At 25.6% G+C, this 18,406-nt stretch overlaps 5 protein-coding genes across 5 annotated transcripts; 1 reads left to right on the top strand and 4 right to left on the bottom strand.

Annotated features, from left to right (window-relative positions):
* Positions 1-78: 78 nt before the first annotated feature.
* PmUG01_14084000 (DNA repair protein rhp16, putative) lies at positions 79-4,950 on the bottom strand (the record flags this gene model as incomplete). Its single annotated transcript, XM_029008441.1, has 2 exons — positions 79-4,508; positions 4,764-4,950. 2 exons carry the CDS (start codon positions 4,948-4,950, stop codon positions 79-81), a joined length of 4,617 nt encoding a protein of 1,538 aa, XP_028864731.1.
* A 1,515-nt stretch (positions 4,951-6,465) lies between these two features.
* On the bottom strand, positions 6,466-7,128 carry PmUG01_14083900 (conserved Plasmodium protein, unknown function; the record flags this gene model as incomplete). Its single annotated transcript, XM_029008440.1, has 2 exons — positions 6,466-6,861; positions 6,991-7,128. The coding sequence occupies 2 exons, from the start codon at positions 7,126-7,128 to the stop codon at positions 6,466-6,468; spliced, it is 534 nt and encodes a 177-aa protein (XP_028864730.1).
* A 2,101-nt stretch (positions 7,129-9,229) lies between these two features.
* On the top strand, positions 9,230-10,999 carry PmUG01_14083800 (translation initiation factor eIF-2B subunit beta, putative; the record flags this gene model as incomplete). The annotated part of the gene is made up of 1 exon (XM_029008439.1): positions 9,230-10,999. The coding sequence occupies one exon, from the start codon at positions 9,230-9,232 to the stop codon at positions 10,997-10,999; it is 1,770 nt and encodes a 589-aa protein (XP_028864729.1).
* Positions 11,000-11,919: 920 nt separating this feature from the next.
* PmUG01_14083700 (AP-3 complex subunit sigma, putative) lies at positions 11,920-13,307 on the bottom strand (the record flags this gene model as incomplete). Its single annotated transcript, XM_029008438.1, has 6 exons — positions 11,920-12,014; positions 12,205-12,238; positions 12,342-12,413; positions 12,642-12,717; positions 12,805-12,932; positions 13,239-13,307. 6 exons carry the CDS (start codon positions 13,305-13,307, stop codon positions 11,920-11,922), a joined length of 474 nt encoding a protein of 157 aa, XP_028864728.1.
* A 1,561-nt stretch (positions 13,308-14,868) lies between these two features.
* Positions 14,869-16,818, bottom strand: PmUG01_14083600 (conserved Plasmodium protein, unknown function; the record flags this gene model as incomplete). The annotated part of the gene is made up of 1 exon (XM_029008437.1): positions 14,869-16,818. One exon carries the CDS (start codon positions 16,816-16,818, stop codon positions 14,869-14,871), a length of 1,950 nt encoding a protein of 649 aa, XP_028864727.1.
* Positions 16,819-18,406: the final 1,588 nt, after the last annotated feature.

Raw genomic sequence — 18,406 nt, 5'->3', positions numbered from 1 at the left:
AGATCCACCTTTATTAGTTTAATTTTACTTTACATATATATATATATATATATATATGTATATATATCCATATTTGCTTTATGCATGGAAGAGGAAAGCCAAGTCCTCTTTTGTTAGCTTCTGCATAGCATTCCCCGAATCCCCAATTGTGCAGTCAAATACTAACTGCTTTTTATCTTGTAATTGGATAATTTTTTCTTCCACTGTATTTTCTATAATGAAACGAATAGCATAAACTGTCTTTGTTTGACCAATACGATGTGCCCTTTGAATAGCCTGTAATTCTGCTGCTGGATTCCACCATGGGTCAACAATAAAAATTCTATTTGCTACTTGCAAATTTAAACCTTCTCCACCTGCTTTCAAACTGATAAGTAGAACTCTAAGTTGCTTATCTTGATTGAAATTATACAATATATTATTTCTTGACACCATAGACATGTAACCTAATAATTTGGAACATATAATGTTGTTCTTTTTTAACTGATATTCAATTAAATCCAGCATGGAACAATACTGAGAAAATATTAAACATTTGTCATCAGTAGTATTTATAACTCTTTGAACTTCTTCAAATATGGCTTCTATTTTCGTACTTGTCTGAAATTCTTGAATGTTAATTCTATTTATAAAACTCCTATTAATATATGTTGTTTCTTCTTTACATATAATAATTTCTTCATCATCATGTTCATCTGCTTCATTTAAAAGATGAAAATCAACAGTCAATGGTACGTAACATACTGGGCAACCTAAAGGATAATCCTTCATATTCTCTTCGTTATTTAATAGATTAATGAATTCAGATTTTTCCTTATCTTTAAACTTAACTACTGAAATAGATTTTGCTTTCTTATTTAATTTTCCATCCGACTCATCATTGTTATTATTAAATACAATATCTTTATTACTACATATTGTGTTTTCATAATTATTGCTTACAAAATCATACGTTTTGGATTTCAATAAATCCGATGTTTCTTCCATATCATTTTGATTAATACTAGATCTATTCTCTATTTCAAAACTATCTATATATTGCTTCAAACAAGTTTTATGAAAATTATGATTACACTTTGTAGTAATATTACTTTTTTTCGGTGCATTTTCTAAACATATACCACATACATAATCACTAGAAATAGCTGGAATAATTGAAGAATTTTTTTTTATAAATTTTCCTGATGGATCACTTAAAAAAGTATTTCCAAATAAAATTAAATATGGATGATCAGCTGCTTGTCTTAATCTACTTAACAAATCAAAAATATGGGCATAATTATGAAGAACTGTGTTTGACTTAACATATGTATCAAATTGTGTTGATGTTTGTTTATATAAAGATTCATAAAAATCCTTTTCTTCGTTTGATAATTTGTCTTTCCGTATACTAATAATTAATGGCTTTAGTTTTATATCATTTTTTCTCTCACTTTTAGTTCTTCTTAGTAATATTTTATCCAAAATATCATTTCTTAAATAAAACATACTTGAAACGCCTTCTCCATTATACCCAAAAGATTGTATTGGTTTTAAAATTCTTTTATTAAAATAGTTAAAATGATTTATTCTAGAATGATTACAAACATAACAATATTTGTTGTCTCTCATTTCATAATTTAGCAATAAACATTTACAATCCTTTTTGGAACAAAAATAATATGCATACGGATAGAATTCTAAAAATCGAATTAAACTATATAAATCTCCAATCCTATTTTGCAATGGTGTTCCAGTTAAACACCACCTATAACCTGAACATTTTAAATTAAATATTGATTGAGTTGTTGATGTCGTTCTATTTTTTATTCTATGAGCTTCGTCTAATATTATTCTATTCCAATATATCTGATGCAGTGCACTCTCAATTAAAATATGCGACTCGTTCGTTTTCAAACCCTTTCTTTTTGTTTTGCTCTTTTTCACGATAATTGAATCATATGAATCAAAAGAATCACTCGTTTCCTTTTTATTTTCCTCAGAGAAGGAGTTATCTCCAAAAATATTCTTCTCACTCTCTTCTCCTTTTAAATATTCTATTCTAAATGATTCATCACTGTCAGTGTCACTTCGATCACTTTCGTTGTCTTCATCCTCACTAGAGTGGCTGCTGTTTTTTTTTCCTTTTCCTTTTCTGCCTTTGTGCATTGCCATTTTTCGCTTCTTCTTGTTTTGCTTCAAACCTACGTTACAGGTATTTCTTCTTTTTATTCCTTTTTTTGCTGCTTTACTACTTTCTTTTAGGCGTTGGGAATCGATCGTGTTTCTCCTAACATAACTGGTTTTCCCTTTTTTTATCATTTTTTTTTTATTACTCTTTTCTGTTTTCACTTTATCATTCCTATGACTACTTTTTCCCAAGTTTTCATAATCATTTCCACAATCAACTTCACCGGATGCATAACTCTTACGATTTAATTTCGATTTAGCAGACACATGCCTTGGCACTTCGTCGTTACTCTCTTCGTTATTTTCCTCGTTACATTTGTTACTATCTCCGTTATTCTCTCCGCTTTGTATCTGTTCTAACTCTTGTCTTATGTATTTAGCTGAGACTAAAATTCTATTAATTAATTCTATTTTTGTACCAAAAACGTGTTTCCCCAAGGCTATTAAAAGGACCTTGAGTTCGCCCATATTTAATTTTTTAAGTTCATCATTTTCTATTTCCTTATTTGTTAAATACATTTGGGCTAAAACATTTTTACATTTCTCATTCATATCTATGTTGTACAGATTATTCTCTAATATGTCTTTTATAACCATATTCCAATTAACATTCCTTTTATTTTTTACTCCACTTTTTGTTTTATTTTTTCCTCCATTTTCCCCTTCATTCTTATGTATTATACTATCTACAGTTCTTTCAATTATTTCCTTTTCAAACCCTACATTACATAAATCTATAATTCTACTGGATGTTTTTCTAGATAAAGGAGAAAAAAAGGACTTGTTCGATGACGAGCTGTCATCCTTTGATTCCCCTGAACTTAGTACAATAATCTCATTCTTCTCTTCCATTTGCTTATTCCCTTTAGTTTCCATATTCTTTTCTTTTTTTTTTCTATAGTTTGGTTGCTTCAGTTCTTCATCATTTTTATTGGCACCTTTAGCTTCACTTAAAATTTGTAATAGGGTATTTCTGGGTGTTGGAACAAACGTATCATCAAATTTCTTCATAGCAACTAGAGCGGTATCTTTGTTTTTCTTTTTCCTTTTTTTCAATTTTTCTGTTCTAACAGCACTAGGTCCACAAAAATACTTCTTATGTAAAACCAAAGTTCTAGGTAAATATAATCTACCGCAATATTCACAGGGGACTTTATATTTAGTAATTATTTTTCTAAAGTTCCCTTCTACCATAGCATATGATGTAATAACAATATCATATTTTATCAATTCTTCATACGATATTTTTCTCGAACTACCATGATATACGTATAATTTTAAAAAGTTTCCCTCTACAAATTTTTCAATTTCAGATTTCCATTGCATTACAGCTGCAATAGGTGCTATTATTAACGTCTGTCCATGTAATTTATTTTTTATTTTATCACTAGACTGGTCACTACTCCTATCTTTTATAGCTTCAATTTTAACCTGACTCTTGACTTCATTAGCCTTATTTTTAATTTCCTTTTTTCCTATACTATTTGAAACAATTTCTATTTCGCTTTTTATTCCACAATTTGTATCTTCTTCACTTCCACATATGATCACACTGTTGTCTGATTCTTCTTTGATTTTGATTAGATCTTTTGTTATATATTTATTTTTCATTATATCATTATTTTCTTTTTTATTTATTTGACATTTTTGTTCCCATACATCATCTATTTCTTTTCCATTACAATCCTCTGTTTTTTCCATTCCTTTGTTTAAATAATTTATCTTTTGACATAATATTAGTGTTATTGCTTGAATTGTTTTTCCCATACCCATTTCATCTGCTAATATCCCTCCTTTAATATTAGAATATTCTTGATTGATCATCCATGATACACCTTCCTTCTGATATTCAAGTAATTCAAATTTAAGTTCCTTTGGAATTTTTAATTTATTTTCAATAACTTTTCCTTCTAATTTCATATAATTATTTGAGTTAAACATTTCTTTCTCTTCATTTATCAAAGCCTCAAAACTATTTCTTCCCTTACCACTTTTTACATCATATGGTTTTGCAATTTCTTTTAACCTTTCCTTTTCTTCATCACTCAGTTCCTCAAATCCTCCAAAAAAAAATTCCCATTTTATATTTTTATATATGTACTGTTCATAATTATTACAACTATTTTCACAAAAGTTTTTTTCCGAACTGTTTAAATAGTTTTGTAAATAGAGCTCATTTTCTTTGATATACAAAATAGCATACAATATTTTTTTACAACAATCTAGGTGAACCCAACAACTTATATAACCATAATTTCCTCTAGGATCTTTTGTTGGATACCCTATTCTTAAGCTGTTTTTTTCGATTGAAAATCCGCACACGCGACATCGGCTAGCTTCTGAAAAAAAAAAAAAAAAAAAAAAATACACACACATATTGTTGAACATATTTTTGATCACATGTTTGATCACATTTGTACGCATATAAATTGTGCATCATTTTTCCAAAGCTTTTGTACAAATTTTTTTTCATATATCTGGGCACAAATATTCAATTCCCAGTATATATATACATATATATATATATAATATATAGTGGGGTCCGCATTCCGGGCCAATAAGAATGGTCTTATTTTTTTTGTTTTTTTTCCTACTTGATCGAGTTTTGTTTATTAACAATTTCGGTGTTATTTTAAAAGTCTCCTTTTTTAATTTTAATCTTGTTATATAGTTCGTACCAACCCAATGATTTAACGATTTCACAAATATGCAGTTCGTTTCAATTATTTCTTTAAAAAATCGTTCCTTCTTAGAGAACATCCTATCTAAATTATCCCCCATTATAACTAATTATTAATTTTGTCATGTCTTTAAGATTGCACTACGGGGAAAACAAACTTCAATTATCATATTTATTGCACCGTACAGAAAAATAAAAACAAAAAAGAGGAGGAAAAAGCAGAGAAAAAAAAAAAAAAAAAAAAAAGAAAAAAAAAGAAAAAGGCAAAGAGAAAAGAGAACTATTATTCTACGTTAAAATTCTTCAAAATATTAAAAAAGTACACCTTGTACACAATTAGAAAAATGTGAAGAAATTAATTTATAGCATATATTATAATATCTACATATAAAAAAAATAACGCAAACTGTTTTGCCATATTTTTATAGTCTCACATAGATAAGTGTACATATATATACATATAGATATATGTACAATTTTAACGCGCTATACAGAATTCATAATATTTTTTTTTACTTTAATTTTCTTCACAATTCATCGAGTATTTTTATAATTTACGTCCTAATACAGTAGCTAAAATATTTCCTTCTTTTAATTATTTGTGGTATATTATGTTTAATGCAAATTCTCCATGTTTTAAAGAAATTTATATTTTTTCTTAATCATTGCATACACTAACATATCTTTGAATATGAGACTTTTATATATTTATATATACATATATATATATACTTATGCGAGAATACTAATATTATTGAAACTATTATCATATAATGTCTTTTCGTGTTTAATTAGTTATTTTTAAAACATAATTTAAAAAAAAAAAAAAAATCGAAGTTAAAATTAATGAAAAAATATCAAATTGTTCAAAACGTGGGCATTTATATCCACTTAAATATAAATTATAAGTATTATTAATAAATGTAAGTACGCAGGATAAATTTAATATATCCTCCATATAATTTATGTTTACAAAACAGTTATATATATATATATGTACATAAATATATATATATATATATATATATATATATATATATATATATAATTTGAATATATTTTTTTTTAATACACAAAAACAAACGGCATATTCCATAAATTCTAATAATGGTTCATAAAAATTAACTCACTAAATTTTAATTATGAAAAATTATACAAAATTTTTCTTAAATTTGTAAGGTTTGTGCTCATCCTATAAATAAGCATTTTTATTACATTAATTTTTTTTTTTCGTTTTTTCTTAATCAAAAGCTATCTACCACAGTGCTTTTTTTTTTTCCTTATATATACTGCATATTTGTAAAAAAATAAATACACATAAAAGTAGCCTTCTCCCAATTACATATTAAGCAAAGCGACGCTTCAACTTGATAAATATTTTACAGTTTAGATATACACACAAATATTTTTTTTTTCACGCTTTAGTATAGTATTTAATTTTAATTAAAATTAGTAAAAAGATATTATTTCTTTTTTTCCTTTATCATTGATATAAATGCATATATATATATATATGCACATGTTCACACATACACATATATCCATACTTATATACATAATAATGCACATAAATACATATACATAATATATATATATATGCATTTATCTCCTTTTATTTATATAAGCGAATCCTCAACGCACAATATTTTTATTAATCCATCATAATAGAAAAATGTGTCATCCGTATCATTTTCATTGTTTTCATTATGAACAATACGTGCATAAAGCTTTCCAAAGTTTTTAAAAAATTTCACATTATTATTGTCTATACAATCTTTTAAGAACTTCTCCTTTTTATCATAAAAATTCTTGTACACTCTTAAATTCAGTGGTTGATAGTTCTTATAATCCTTTGACGTATTTTTTGGTTTTTTATTCTTAGTAATTTTAAAAAGAGAATTTTTAAAAAAAAATGTCCAAACATCATTTCTGCAGTAATAACTTTTTAACTGCCCACCAATATTCACATCTGATAGTTGACTTGAATTCTCCAGTATTTCTTTTTTCATATTCTGCAAAATAAAAATAAAAAAGATAACGTAAAAGAGGTGCACTATACATATAAATATGTAAAGTATAATTTGTGCTTGTATATATATATGTGTGTATATACATCCTGCACGACTATATATTTAACCAACCATACAGGCTTCTTTATAAATTTTAATGCCAATTTCCTTTTCTACGTAAAACTCATCTATCATTTGTTTAAGCGCTTCCTTCAACGATTCTAGCAAAATAGAATTCGCAAATTTTTCATCAAAACTTCCATCTTCCATTTTATTTTTTCTCTTATTTTTGAGTTAATTATAAATTAAATACTATTTTTATACCTATTCATAATTTTTCTTCTCTTTTTTCAATTCGAAAATACTTCTTACTACGAAAAGTAAAGTGAGTCTATTATTACTCTAGCGTACGTCCATATATATATACATATATATATAAACATTTATAAACATATACATTGATGAAAAAATAAAAAAAGATTACATGTACAAATTTAAAGAAACAACTGGATAAAAGTAAAGGACGTTTGGGAGCTGCTAAGATCAGAATTGTCCTTCTTAAAAAAATACATGCTATGGGAAATTTAATGATTATAATTTTTCAATTTATGGGAAACGTATTTAAGAATATATATACATTAAGAAGTTAAGTTACTTATAAATTTTTACTTTTCAAAATTTTTTTAAAAAAAAGTAATGTTTTAACATATGCTACCCTTATGTTAAATGAAGAATTACCATATAAAAGGAAGATAGCATAAATCATATAATAAATAAGGAGCCCAATAATTTTGAATGACATAAAAAGCATGAACTTTTTCAAAAATTGTACATATGTTATAGCACAAGCTTTCTTAAATACATATATGCATATATATGTGCATCCATGTAAAAATATATATGTACACCTGAACAATGAACGTCTATTTGTGAAAAGGAAGAATAATATTTTTAACGAATATTCTTTTATGATATTTCTCTTCCTATTTTCCAAAAGCCTCAACAAAATTTTCTTATATATAAATATATATATATTTATATATATACATATTAAAATTTTTTTTTTTTATAATTTTTATATTTACAGTTATATAAATGTGCATTTAATTTTTACCCTCTACATATTTTTTTGATTACGAAATAATAACTCTTCTCCTATCACATTCATAGAGTTACAGTTAAAAGATCTTTTTATTTTTCATTCTTTAAAAAATATACTGAAGTATTTTACACACATGTTTATATATATAAATATAAATACATGTACTTATGCCTTATTTTATTTTTGTCCACCCTTATACAAACTTTACGTAAAAACGTTCAAAAATTGTGCTGAAGATATAATTAAAATATATGTAAAAAATTATTATGAGAAAAAATAGAATTTTCTCAACACTCGTACAAAGCGTAAAAAAAAAAAATGTTCAAAAGGTTTACTGCTTTTTATTTGATAAATATTACATATATTACACATAAATATAAAAATATATATAAATATATATACATTTCAGCTAATTTTTTTTTTTTTTTTAATATTAGTATGTATTTAACTTGAATCTGCTGAATTGAATGAACAAAAATACTTATATAATGAAAGGATAAAGCAAAATCCAAACACGCAATAATTATTTCATATAAAATATTTTTACGAAATTGCTGTATTGCCATAATTATTTTTGGCTTACATCAAATATTAAACCATATTAACCATTTTATCTTTCTTTGGGGACTCCATGAAAATTTGCTGCTATTTAATTATAGTTATGCAATAGCGTATTATTTTTTATTCACGTGTTAATAAGTTGTAAGTATATGTATATGTACATATATATATGTATGTTCGTACATAAATATATATATATATATATATATGTGTATATTATATATGTGAGAACTTTTTTTCTCATTTAAGAAAGAATATTTTTTAAATATTATTTTTTTATGTGTAGATATATACCATCTTGTTATTATTTATTTTAATATTTTTTAAAATACTTCACGTTATATGATTTTTACCTATGTTTCATTTTTTTCTTGTTAATTTCATTTTGTTCCAGTAAAATGTTGGTATACTTAGAATATAAAATATAAGCATAGTATCAAATCCACATTTTAACACTACAATATATATATATATATATATATATATATATATATATATGTATAAATGTATCTATATGCTCTTATGCACATACGCACGTGTACATATCCAATGACAAGTGAACACATTTCCTGTCACCCCTCCAACAGTTGTAAGATGAATTACTAACAAAAATTTAAGAAAAAAAATCTTTTTAAAGAAAAAAACAATAACAAAAAGATTAATACAAAAGGACAAAACAAAAATTAACGAAAAAGGACGAAAAAAAGCATGGATTTGCAAATCAAAAATAATGTTTATGAAGAAGTTATAAAGATAAAAAATAGCGCAAATTCAAACTATGATTTAAATGATGTCACAAGTAAAAACATAAACGTCAAAATTAACACCAGTTATAATAGTAAAAACGAATGTAAGAACACAGATGAAACAATTTTACATAAAAATGTAGACGATACTACGGTAAATAAAAACAGCGCAAAAAAAAAGGATATAAATTACCCTTCAGAAATAAATAATAATAGTAAAGAAATTCGTACGAATAACGATATTGATAATTATTATGAACAATCAAATATTAATAAAGAACAAAATGTGAAAACGAATGTAGAAGACGTGCATAGAACCACGAATAAACCCTATGTAAAAATTGAAACCATATATAATAACGTAGAAGATAATAATAATAATAATAATAATAAACACCGCTGTAGTAGTAATTCAAAGCAAAAGAGAGATGAAAAAAAATTGTTCCCTATAGAAGGTAACCTAACGACAGATACGAAGGAATATTTAAAGAGCAGCGGATGTAATGATAATGAAAGCAATAAGGAGGAAATAATATTTGAGAAAAAAAAAAAAAAAAGTGAAAAATTAAAGAAAGAAAGACAAAAAGAAATAATTGTTGCGTACTGGTTAAAGGGTATTGTAAATATACTAAACGCAGGATTTAAAAATGGAGATATTAAAGGAAGTAATTTAATAGGAAAAAAGATTGCGGAAGTTCTTAAAAAAGTGGTAGAGATATCAAATTGGAATAGTGTGCATGATTTAATTGAAATAATAAAATTTTTAGGAAAAGAAATTATTAAAGATAATAAAATGTTTTTTATTATACCGAATATTATAAGAAGAGTATTAGCTATAATACGAACAGAACATTTCAAACAATTGTATTTGTATAATAATAATTATATAGATACATTAAATAAAAATAATAATGTAATAATTGATGACTTGACAAGTAAAAGTGTAAATAATAGTTTCTTATATGAACGAGAAATTATAAATTTTGAAAACTCTATTTCCTTTTATTTTGAAAACAAATCAAAACAGAACACTTATAAAATACCAGCAACAAATACATTGAAACATTCTATTATAGAAGGAATAACCGAATTAATTGCAGAAATTGACACATCATGGGAAGAGGCTGAACAAAGAACTTCATATGACTTGTTCATGGAAAATGATGTTATTTTAACTATGGGATATTCTGTAGGTGTTGAGAAATTTTTAAAAACAATTAATAAAAAAAAAGACGGAATATCAGTTATAGTTGTTGGTGGAGATATAAATAGAAATGGTTTTCGTATGGCACAGTTACTAAGTGAAGATGGAGTAGATACAACATATATACCCGACTCTGCTGTTTTTGCAGTTATACCAAAAGTAACAAAAGTTGTTTTAGGCTCAGTAGCTGTTTCATCATCTGGTGGTGCAATAACAAAAATTGGTGGGTACAATATTGCATGTTCGGCTCAATTTAATTCCAAACCTGTGACAATTGTATTACCATTATTTAAATTAATCTATGATCCTTTATATGACCCATTAAGGCAAAATGAATTGCAACCAGGTCCATCTATGATTTATAATGGTGCGGAAAATGTATTCGTTCGAATCCCTAAATATGATTACATTCCTGAACATTTAATAACATTATACATAACTGAAATGGGACCCGTTGACTCTTTTCAGTTATACAATATCACAAAAAAAAAATATCACCCAGATGATTTAGATTTGAGTTTTGATTAAATTTTACACACCCCCATAATTGCACATGCGTACATATGTACATACGTACATACATACAAACACGCATGCTCCCTCCTAAAGTATTTAATCATCTTACAAAATTTTTCAGCTGGGTGTGAAGACCCACCTATGCGTTGTGCATATGCACATGTAAACATACGTATCCCTTGGGTACATACTGCTAGCCTATACCTTCACTTTGTTGTAATATATGTTACACCATTTTTGAAGTCTATTTTGATATGAAATTTTTATCTTCGCTTATATTTGCATTTCTTTTCTTTTTTACCCTTTTTTTTTTTTTTTTTTTTTTTTGTTAAATATGTATGCAAAAGAGTTTGTACAAATTCATGATTTTATATCATATGCAATTTCATATATTCCATTATATTCATATTTAATGGATAATAATGTTAGCGAAATTTTGTTTTTCTTGTGACATTTGTTTATGCGTATAAAATGACGTGTTGTTTTGAAAAAAATTGCGTAAACATGATATTGTATATGAACATATTCACAAATAGAATTTAAAAACAATATATATGTATATATGTACATACATACATACGTACATACATATCTTCATACATAACATATAATACGTATTACATACACGAATATACGTCAAAAACATTTACTGTTCTTTACCCATTTACTCATAGCAGCACACACCTATTTAATGGAATAAAAATATCTTTTTAAAATAAGTTACATTCCCATGGCATACGTAATTATTACACTTAACCATTATTTTAACCCTTCTTTTGTAGGTAATTTTTATTTGTACTATTACTATCATTGGTGTAATACTACTGTGCTATCTTTCATTCAACGTTTTTCTCATTTTCTACTGTAGCACTTTATAAATTAGTTAGCTAGTAATTCTTCCAATCTTTTATTGATATGTACATGTGCATTATTTAATCACCGAAAAAAGAAGACTCACTTTCAATCAACTTTTTTGATCCATTAATTGAATTAATTATAGCGTCTATATTTGTTTCTAACACGATACCTTAAAAAAAAAAAAAAAAATAAACATATAAATATAAATAAAACAGAATAAAATAAAGCGTAATAAAGTATTATGAAGCAGAATAAAGTATTATAAAGCAAATTTCAGCAAAACAAAGTAAATCAATCCACAAATATATTTTCACATTAGTACTATTCATACAACTTTTGGTGCTATTTTATATACATACCTCCCATTATTATTTCATCTAAAATATAGTTCGTCTAATAAATCAGAAAAGTGAAAAAAGAGGAAAATATGTATTTATGTAGAATTAAATACGTGTGTTACTTTATCTTATTGTGGCTAGTTTTGTCGTAGACATACCTGTTCATAATTATATATTAGATCGAGTTCACAAACATTTTCAAAGTTTGCGTCTAAAACTTGCACGAAAACCTTCATAGGCGGGAAACAAAAAAAAAAAAAAATGTATTTACGTATATATCACGTAGGTACTATGTACATGCGTATATCTGTTTTTTTCCTAATAAAATTATATGTTGCCTCACGATAAAAAAAATTAATGAAGCATTTTTTCTAAATACACGTACAAATGCGAACGTTGCAATTAGGGCATATGCTATTTTTCGCTTTTTTTCCATTCATTTTTTTGTTTTTTCTCACTTGAATTAAGTCTAAAATTCCTAACTCACTTTCCATGGAATCAATAATAAAAACAAAGTATAAGGTAGCAAAGTGCCTACAATTATTTTATAAAAATATGCATATATTTACGTTTTTAAGGATATTCGAAATTGGGAACGGTGCTTAACAGTTTTCTACTAACCTGTAAACGACCTTTACATCAGAAGCAAATAATTCCTCATCCTCAATAAAACAACAGCATTCATTTGGTGGTCTATTTTTTATAATTTCATGGACTCTCTTGGTTATCAACTGTTGTCTTTCATGACTCTAAAAAAGGGGTGAGCGAAAAGTTAAAAAAATAATAATTTCCATAAATGGAAAAAAATAAATAATAAATAATAAAAAATAAAAAAAATAAAAGATAAAATAAAAAAAATAAAAGATAAAATAAAAAAAATAAACAATAAAATAAAGCAAAATAAACAATATAATAAAGCAAAATAAACAATAAAATAAAGCAAAATAAACAATAAAATAAAGCAAAATAAACAATAAAATAAAGCAAAATAAAAAACAGTAACAATAATAATAAAGTTGTAATAAGTTTTGCTTTTCCTATCATATGTTATATACGCTTCCATCATAGAACCGAAGGAATCTTGGTTTCCCGCTATTATTAGTTATAAGTACGCCCTTTATCATTTTTTAAAGGTCTACGGAGCATGTAAGTTTATGCTGAGGAAACAAAATAAACTAGGATGTACCACACATACGTACACAATATATAATTACTTTTCTTTTCATTTGCACAAAATAAATTTTACTCCAAACGAATATTATATTTAAATCATCTTCTTTAACATATTTCCCTGTGATATTGCACTTATTTTAATGCTGCTGCATTAAATTGGCAGAATGTTACATTACTTTGTAAATATGTAATATACATATATATCTATTTATATATGTATATGTAAAATGCACTGACATTTTTAACAAAAAATAATACGTTTTATAGTTGCTTCAACAAAAGCATAGCCATAATTTCATTTTTTTATTTTTTTATTTTTATAATTTAATCTTATTGTATGATTGGCAATTTGTTTTTTGCTTTTTCGTATATTCATGTATTAGCTTATATACTGTACAACATATTTATCTACTCATCCGTGCGACGTATATATATGTAAATAATGAATATATGAATGAAATATATTTTTGTACACGTTCTTAAAAGAGGTATTTGCAATATAATATGCGTTAAGAAACTTGTGACCATCCCCTTTTTTTCTTTTCCTTATTATACTTTTCCCTTGTAAAATTTTAGCATTATTTATTTTTAGAATCGGCACTTAAGCGTGCTCATATGTATATATACTTAAAAGAATACATACATACGCAGATACATACATACATACGTACATGCATATTATATATGTATATATTTGTATTATATATGTATATGCGTGTTTGTATGCATATATTTAGAAAGACCCCAATTTTTGAGGAACTTAAAATCCTTTTGCCAACGCGCATATATAAAAGTTAGCTGAAGCTCCATGTGCTCTTATGTAATTCCACCATTATTCATATATAATTAAATTGTTTCGTTGTAGCAAGATTTGAAACAAACAAATTAATTGCCAAAAAAAATATAATATGATAATAACAAATAAAATTAAAACAAGAAAAAATAAAAATAAAAAATAACAAAACAGTAAACAATACAAATTAGTACGAAGCAGCATGAAACGGCTCGAAGCAGCTCAAAGCTACACAAAGCAATACAAAGAAAAACAAAGCAAAATAAAACACAATAAGTTTATGAAACAAAAGGGTCTATTCTGATGCCATATGCTTAAGCTTTATAACGTTTATATATTTACCTACAACTTTACGAAATCACATAAAAACAATTTTACACATGAAGTTAATTAGGAACTGTCGTTAAGTAAGTTACAATAAATATTTAAGTAAAAAAGGAAAAATTAATAATAAAGAATAAAAGAGAAATATATCTTTCTGCTGCTATTTTTATTTCCCTCCTGAATTATCACAGCGTTCAATACACATACAACATGCGCAAGAAATGTAAATAACATGTTCACAACATAAACAAAACAAACAATTAACACAAGGGAAACCCATATGTGACACATAGCACTGTTCACTTAAGTGCGTACCCGAATGAATAAATATCCGACCCAATTATTCACTACATCTCATTGCACAAAATTTATTCAAGTGTGTTTACACTTATTGATCAAACAGCTTTTATGGAACTATACTTTTGTTGATATATTTTGAGCTCCATGTCTATTTCGATAATTTTCTTTTTCTTTTCAACTCTTTCTTTTTCGAGACTAGAAATTATATCCGATTTAAAAATTTGAAAATCATATTCTAATTTTTCCTTCTCTCCATGCTTTAAAAAATTATTGTGCTCTACATGTTTTGTCTTTAGCTGACTTGCTAAACTTTCGGCTAGCTGTTCATATTTTTCTTTCAACATATCTGTAGTTTCTTTTATTTTGTGTTCAGAATTGTTTTGCCTATTTTCCATTTCCTTTTCATATGTCTCTTTTTTCTGTATGATATTTTGTAGATTCTGTTCTAACGTCTTTTTACTTTCTTGAAAAGCTTGTATTTCCTCTTCCTTTTTATGTATGTTTCTCCTAGAACTGTTAATATCGTTTTGCAGTTTTTTTTCCAGAATAATTTTGCCCTTAACATCATTACACAAATTGCCAAAATCTGTATGCACCTGTTCATAATTTTGTTGTGTGCTATTATTTTCCTTTTGCAAATTTCTTTCATTTTGCAAACTTATGCATTCTTCATTTGATAAATTTATTAAATTTAAAAATTTTGAAATTTTAAAAAAGAAGTTCTTTTGCTCTAGTAACAGCTTTTCAGAATTCTCAATAAAATTTAAAATCTCGAATTTCGTTTTTTCATTTTTCTCTTTCATTAATTCTATATCTACCAATTCATTTTTTTTTACTTCAAAAATGTTTTTATAATCCAATATGGAATTATTTATTTTTTCTAATTCTTTTTCAACTGAATTATGTTTCTCTACAAGATATAAATTTTCCTTTTTCAACAAATTATATTCATCGTTTAGACAAGAACATTCTTTTTCCTTTTCTTTTAAACTATTTTTTTCCAAAATTAGTTCATCACTTAGTCTTTTTACAATACTAGACATTTGTTCCACTTCTTTTTTTTTTTCATCACAAATTTTCGTCACGTCATTTAACTTTACTTCCAACATTTGATAACTTTCGTGCAATAACTCTTTTTCACTCTTCATACATTGTAATTCCTTTTCTAAACTTTTAATTTCTAGTATTAAATTTTCACATTTTACATTTAAATTAGTGTTATAATCAAACATATTTTTTAAAATATTTGTGTTATCTTCTCTTAAAGTGCTTAATTCACTAGTCACATTTTTCTTTTCCAAAAATAATTTTTGTATTTCTGTTTTTATTTTTCCCATTTTTTCCTCTATTGTGCTTAAGTTGATAGAACTTTGCTTCTTTTCGTTCATTTGAATATTACAATTTTCTTTTACGCTTTGAAATTCTTTTTTATATTCTTCAATTTGTAATAATAATTCTTTATACTTTTTTTCAATATCTACTTCTTCTTTTTTTTTTAAATCTATTTCATTTTTTATATGTTCATTTTCTTCCTTCAACTGTGTTAACTTATTTTTTATGTTAATTATATTATGTTTCATTTCATTTAATTTATTAGCCTTTTCTTTCACTGATTCATATGAATTCTGAAAGTCTACTAGTTCTTTTTCTTTAATATTTTTTAATCTTAATTTCATGTCTTCATTCGTTTCAGACATATCAGTTATTATACTCTCATATTTTATAAAAATATAATCCAGATTAGTAGTAGTATATTCAAAATAGTTGTTTATTAACTGTTCATTATTTTTTACATCCACATCTCCTTGTTTTAGCAACTTCTCTAATTCCTCAGATATACTTTTTAAATAAATATATTTCTTTTCAATTGTTGTTAATTCAAATTCAGTTTTGGATCTTTTCTTTAAATGTTCACTTATTATCATACTGATGTCAGTTTTTATATTTTCAAATAATTTTATTTCATTCTCTTTTTGTCTATTTGAGTATCTTTCCTTCAGCATGTTTCCAAAACGTTCCCTGTTTCGTTTTGTACTTTTTTCCATATTTTGTTTTTTAAAAAAAAAAAAAAGAATAGAAAAGAGGTGGAAGGGGGCAGGACGAGCCTAGTAATAGTGGACTAATGCGTTCTTTGTGTTGACAAGTGTGTATTTCTACGTCTCTTATTACACGCTAATATGGGGCTTTATATGCTCCTTTATACACTTATATATACGCTTCAATATATAGTTATATGGGGATAAGAACGGCGGATTTATGTATATATATGTACATATATAAGAAAAAAAAACTTACGCTTCTTTTTAACGCGCAATGCATACTTTTACAGCTGTAGCCACCACAGTGTAAGTTCACATACTTTTTTATTCTTGTGTTGATATGTGAAATATATACAAAAACTTACAACGATACAAAGCTTATGTTATTTTAAAAAAAAAAAAATTATATTTCTTAATTCTTACTCTGTTATATGCATATTATTAAAAAATACCACGGAAAAAAAAATACAAACAATATCCGCGATGGGGTAAGAGATCAAGGAGAAATACTGAACAAGAGGGAAAGAAGAAAAAAAAAACGAAAAAAAAAAGAGAAAAAAAGAGAAAAAAAGAAGAAATAAAAGAAGAAATAAAAGAAGAAATAAAAGAAGAAATAATAGAAGAAATAATAGAAGAAATAATAGAAGAAAAAAAATAAATGAGCAAACAAAAGAGAAGATAAATTAATTTAATCCATTTTAACATAGGGCATCTTACACAATTTGTAGACTCCTTCTACAGTGCAATATTTGAAAAAAAAAAAAAAAAAATACTCACTAGGCTTCTCGTGTACATACTAAATATACATTCATGCATACGCAAATGCATATGCTGAAGTACACACACGCACGGACATACGAGCACATTTATTTTTCCATCCCACGCTACTGGAACATTTTTATCATTCTATAAAAAATATTATAATTGCAAAATGGTACCATTTAAAAAATATTTACATTTTTTGAATAAAATTTTGTCGACGGTATTCCTGTATTTATATAAATATTTTTTCGATTTTAACTTTTTATTCATAACTTCTTATATCCTTCGTTTTTTTTATTTTTTAATAAATTTTGTTAATTAAAAATTTGTGTAATACTGAAAAAAAAATAATTTAATGATAAGCAGATAGATAGGTGGGTAAATAGGTAGATACACAGGTAGATGGATAGATAGTGAGCCAAAAAAAAAAAAAAAAAAAGGCTTAAAAACAGTGTACAGCCGCACGGAAATTAAAGTGTAAGCGACATGATAAACAAGTGAATGCATATAAACAATATAGTAATTTATTTACATATTATCGTAAAGAATAAAATAGTTACACACAGACACACGTATATATATATACATGCGTGTGTACATATTTATATATTACTAAACAAATTATGAGTAACACTAACGTGTAGCCTTCTGCACTTTCAGAGATATACGTGTGCATATAGAATTGCTGAAGAAGGCTACAAAAAAAAAAAAAAAAAAAAAAAAAAAAAATCACCTACATATTAGAGTGCACATAACTGGAATATACTAATATTTTGTGCCTTAATTTGGAAGCTCCGTATAACTATCTTAAAAAAGGAAAAGCAAAATAATA

The sequence above is a fragment of the Plasmodium malariae genome (genome assembly GCF_900090045.1).
Source record: "Plasmodium malariae genome assembly, chromosome: 14".
In the NCBI taxonomy this organism is placed as follows: Eukaryota; Apicomplexa; class Aconoidasida; order Haemosporida; family Plasmodiidae; genus Plasmodium; species Plasmodium malariae.
The sequence above is the reverse complement of the archived record's forward strand: the minus strand, read 5'-3'. Positions and strand labels throughout refer to the sequence as shown.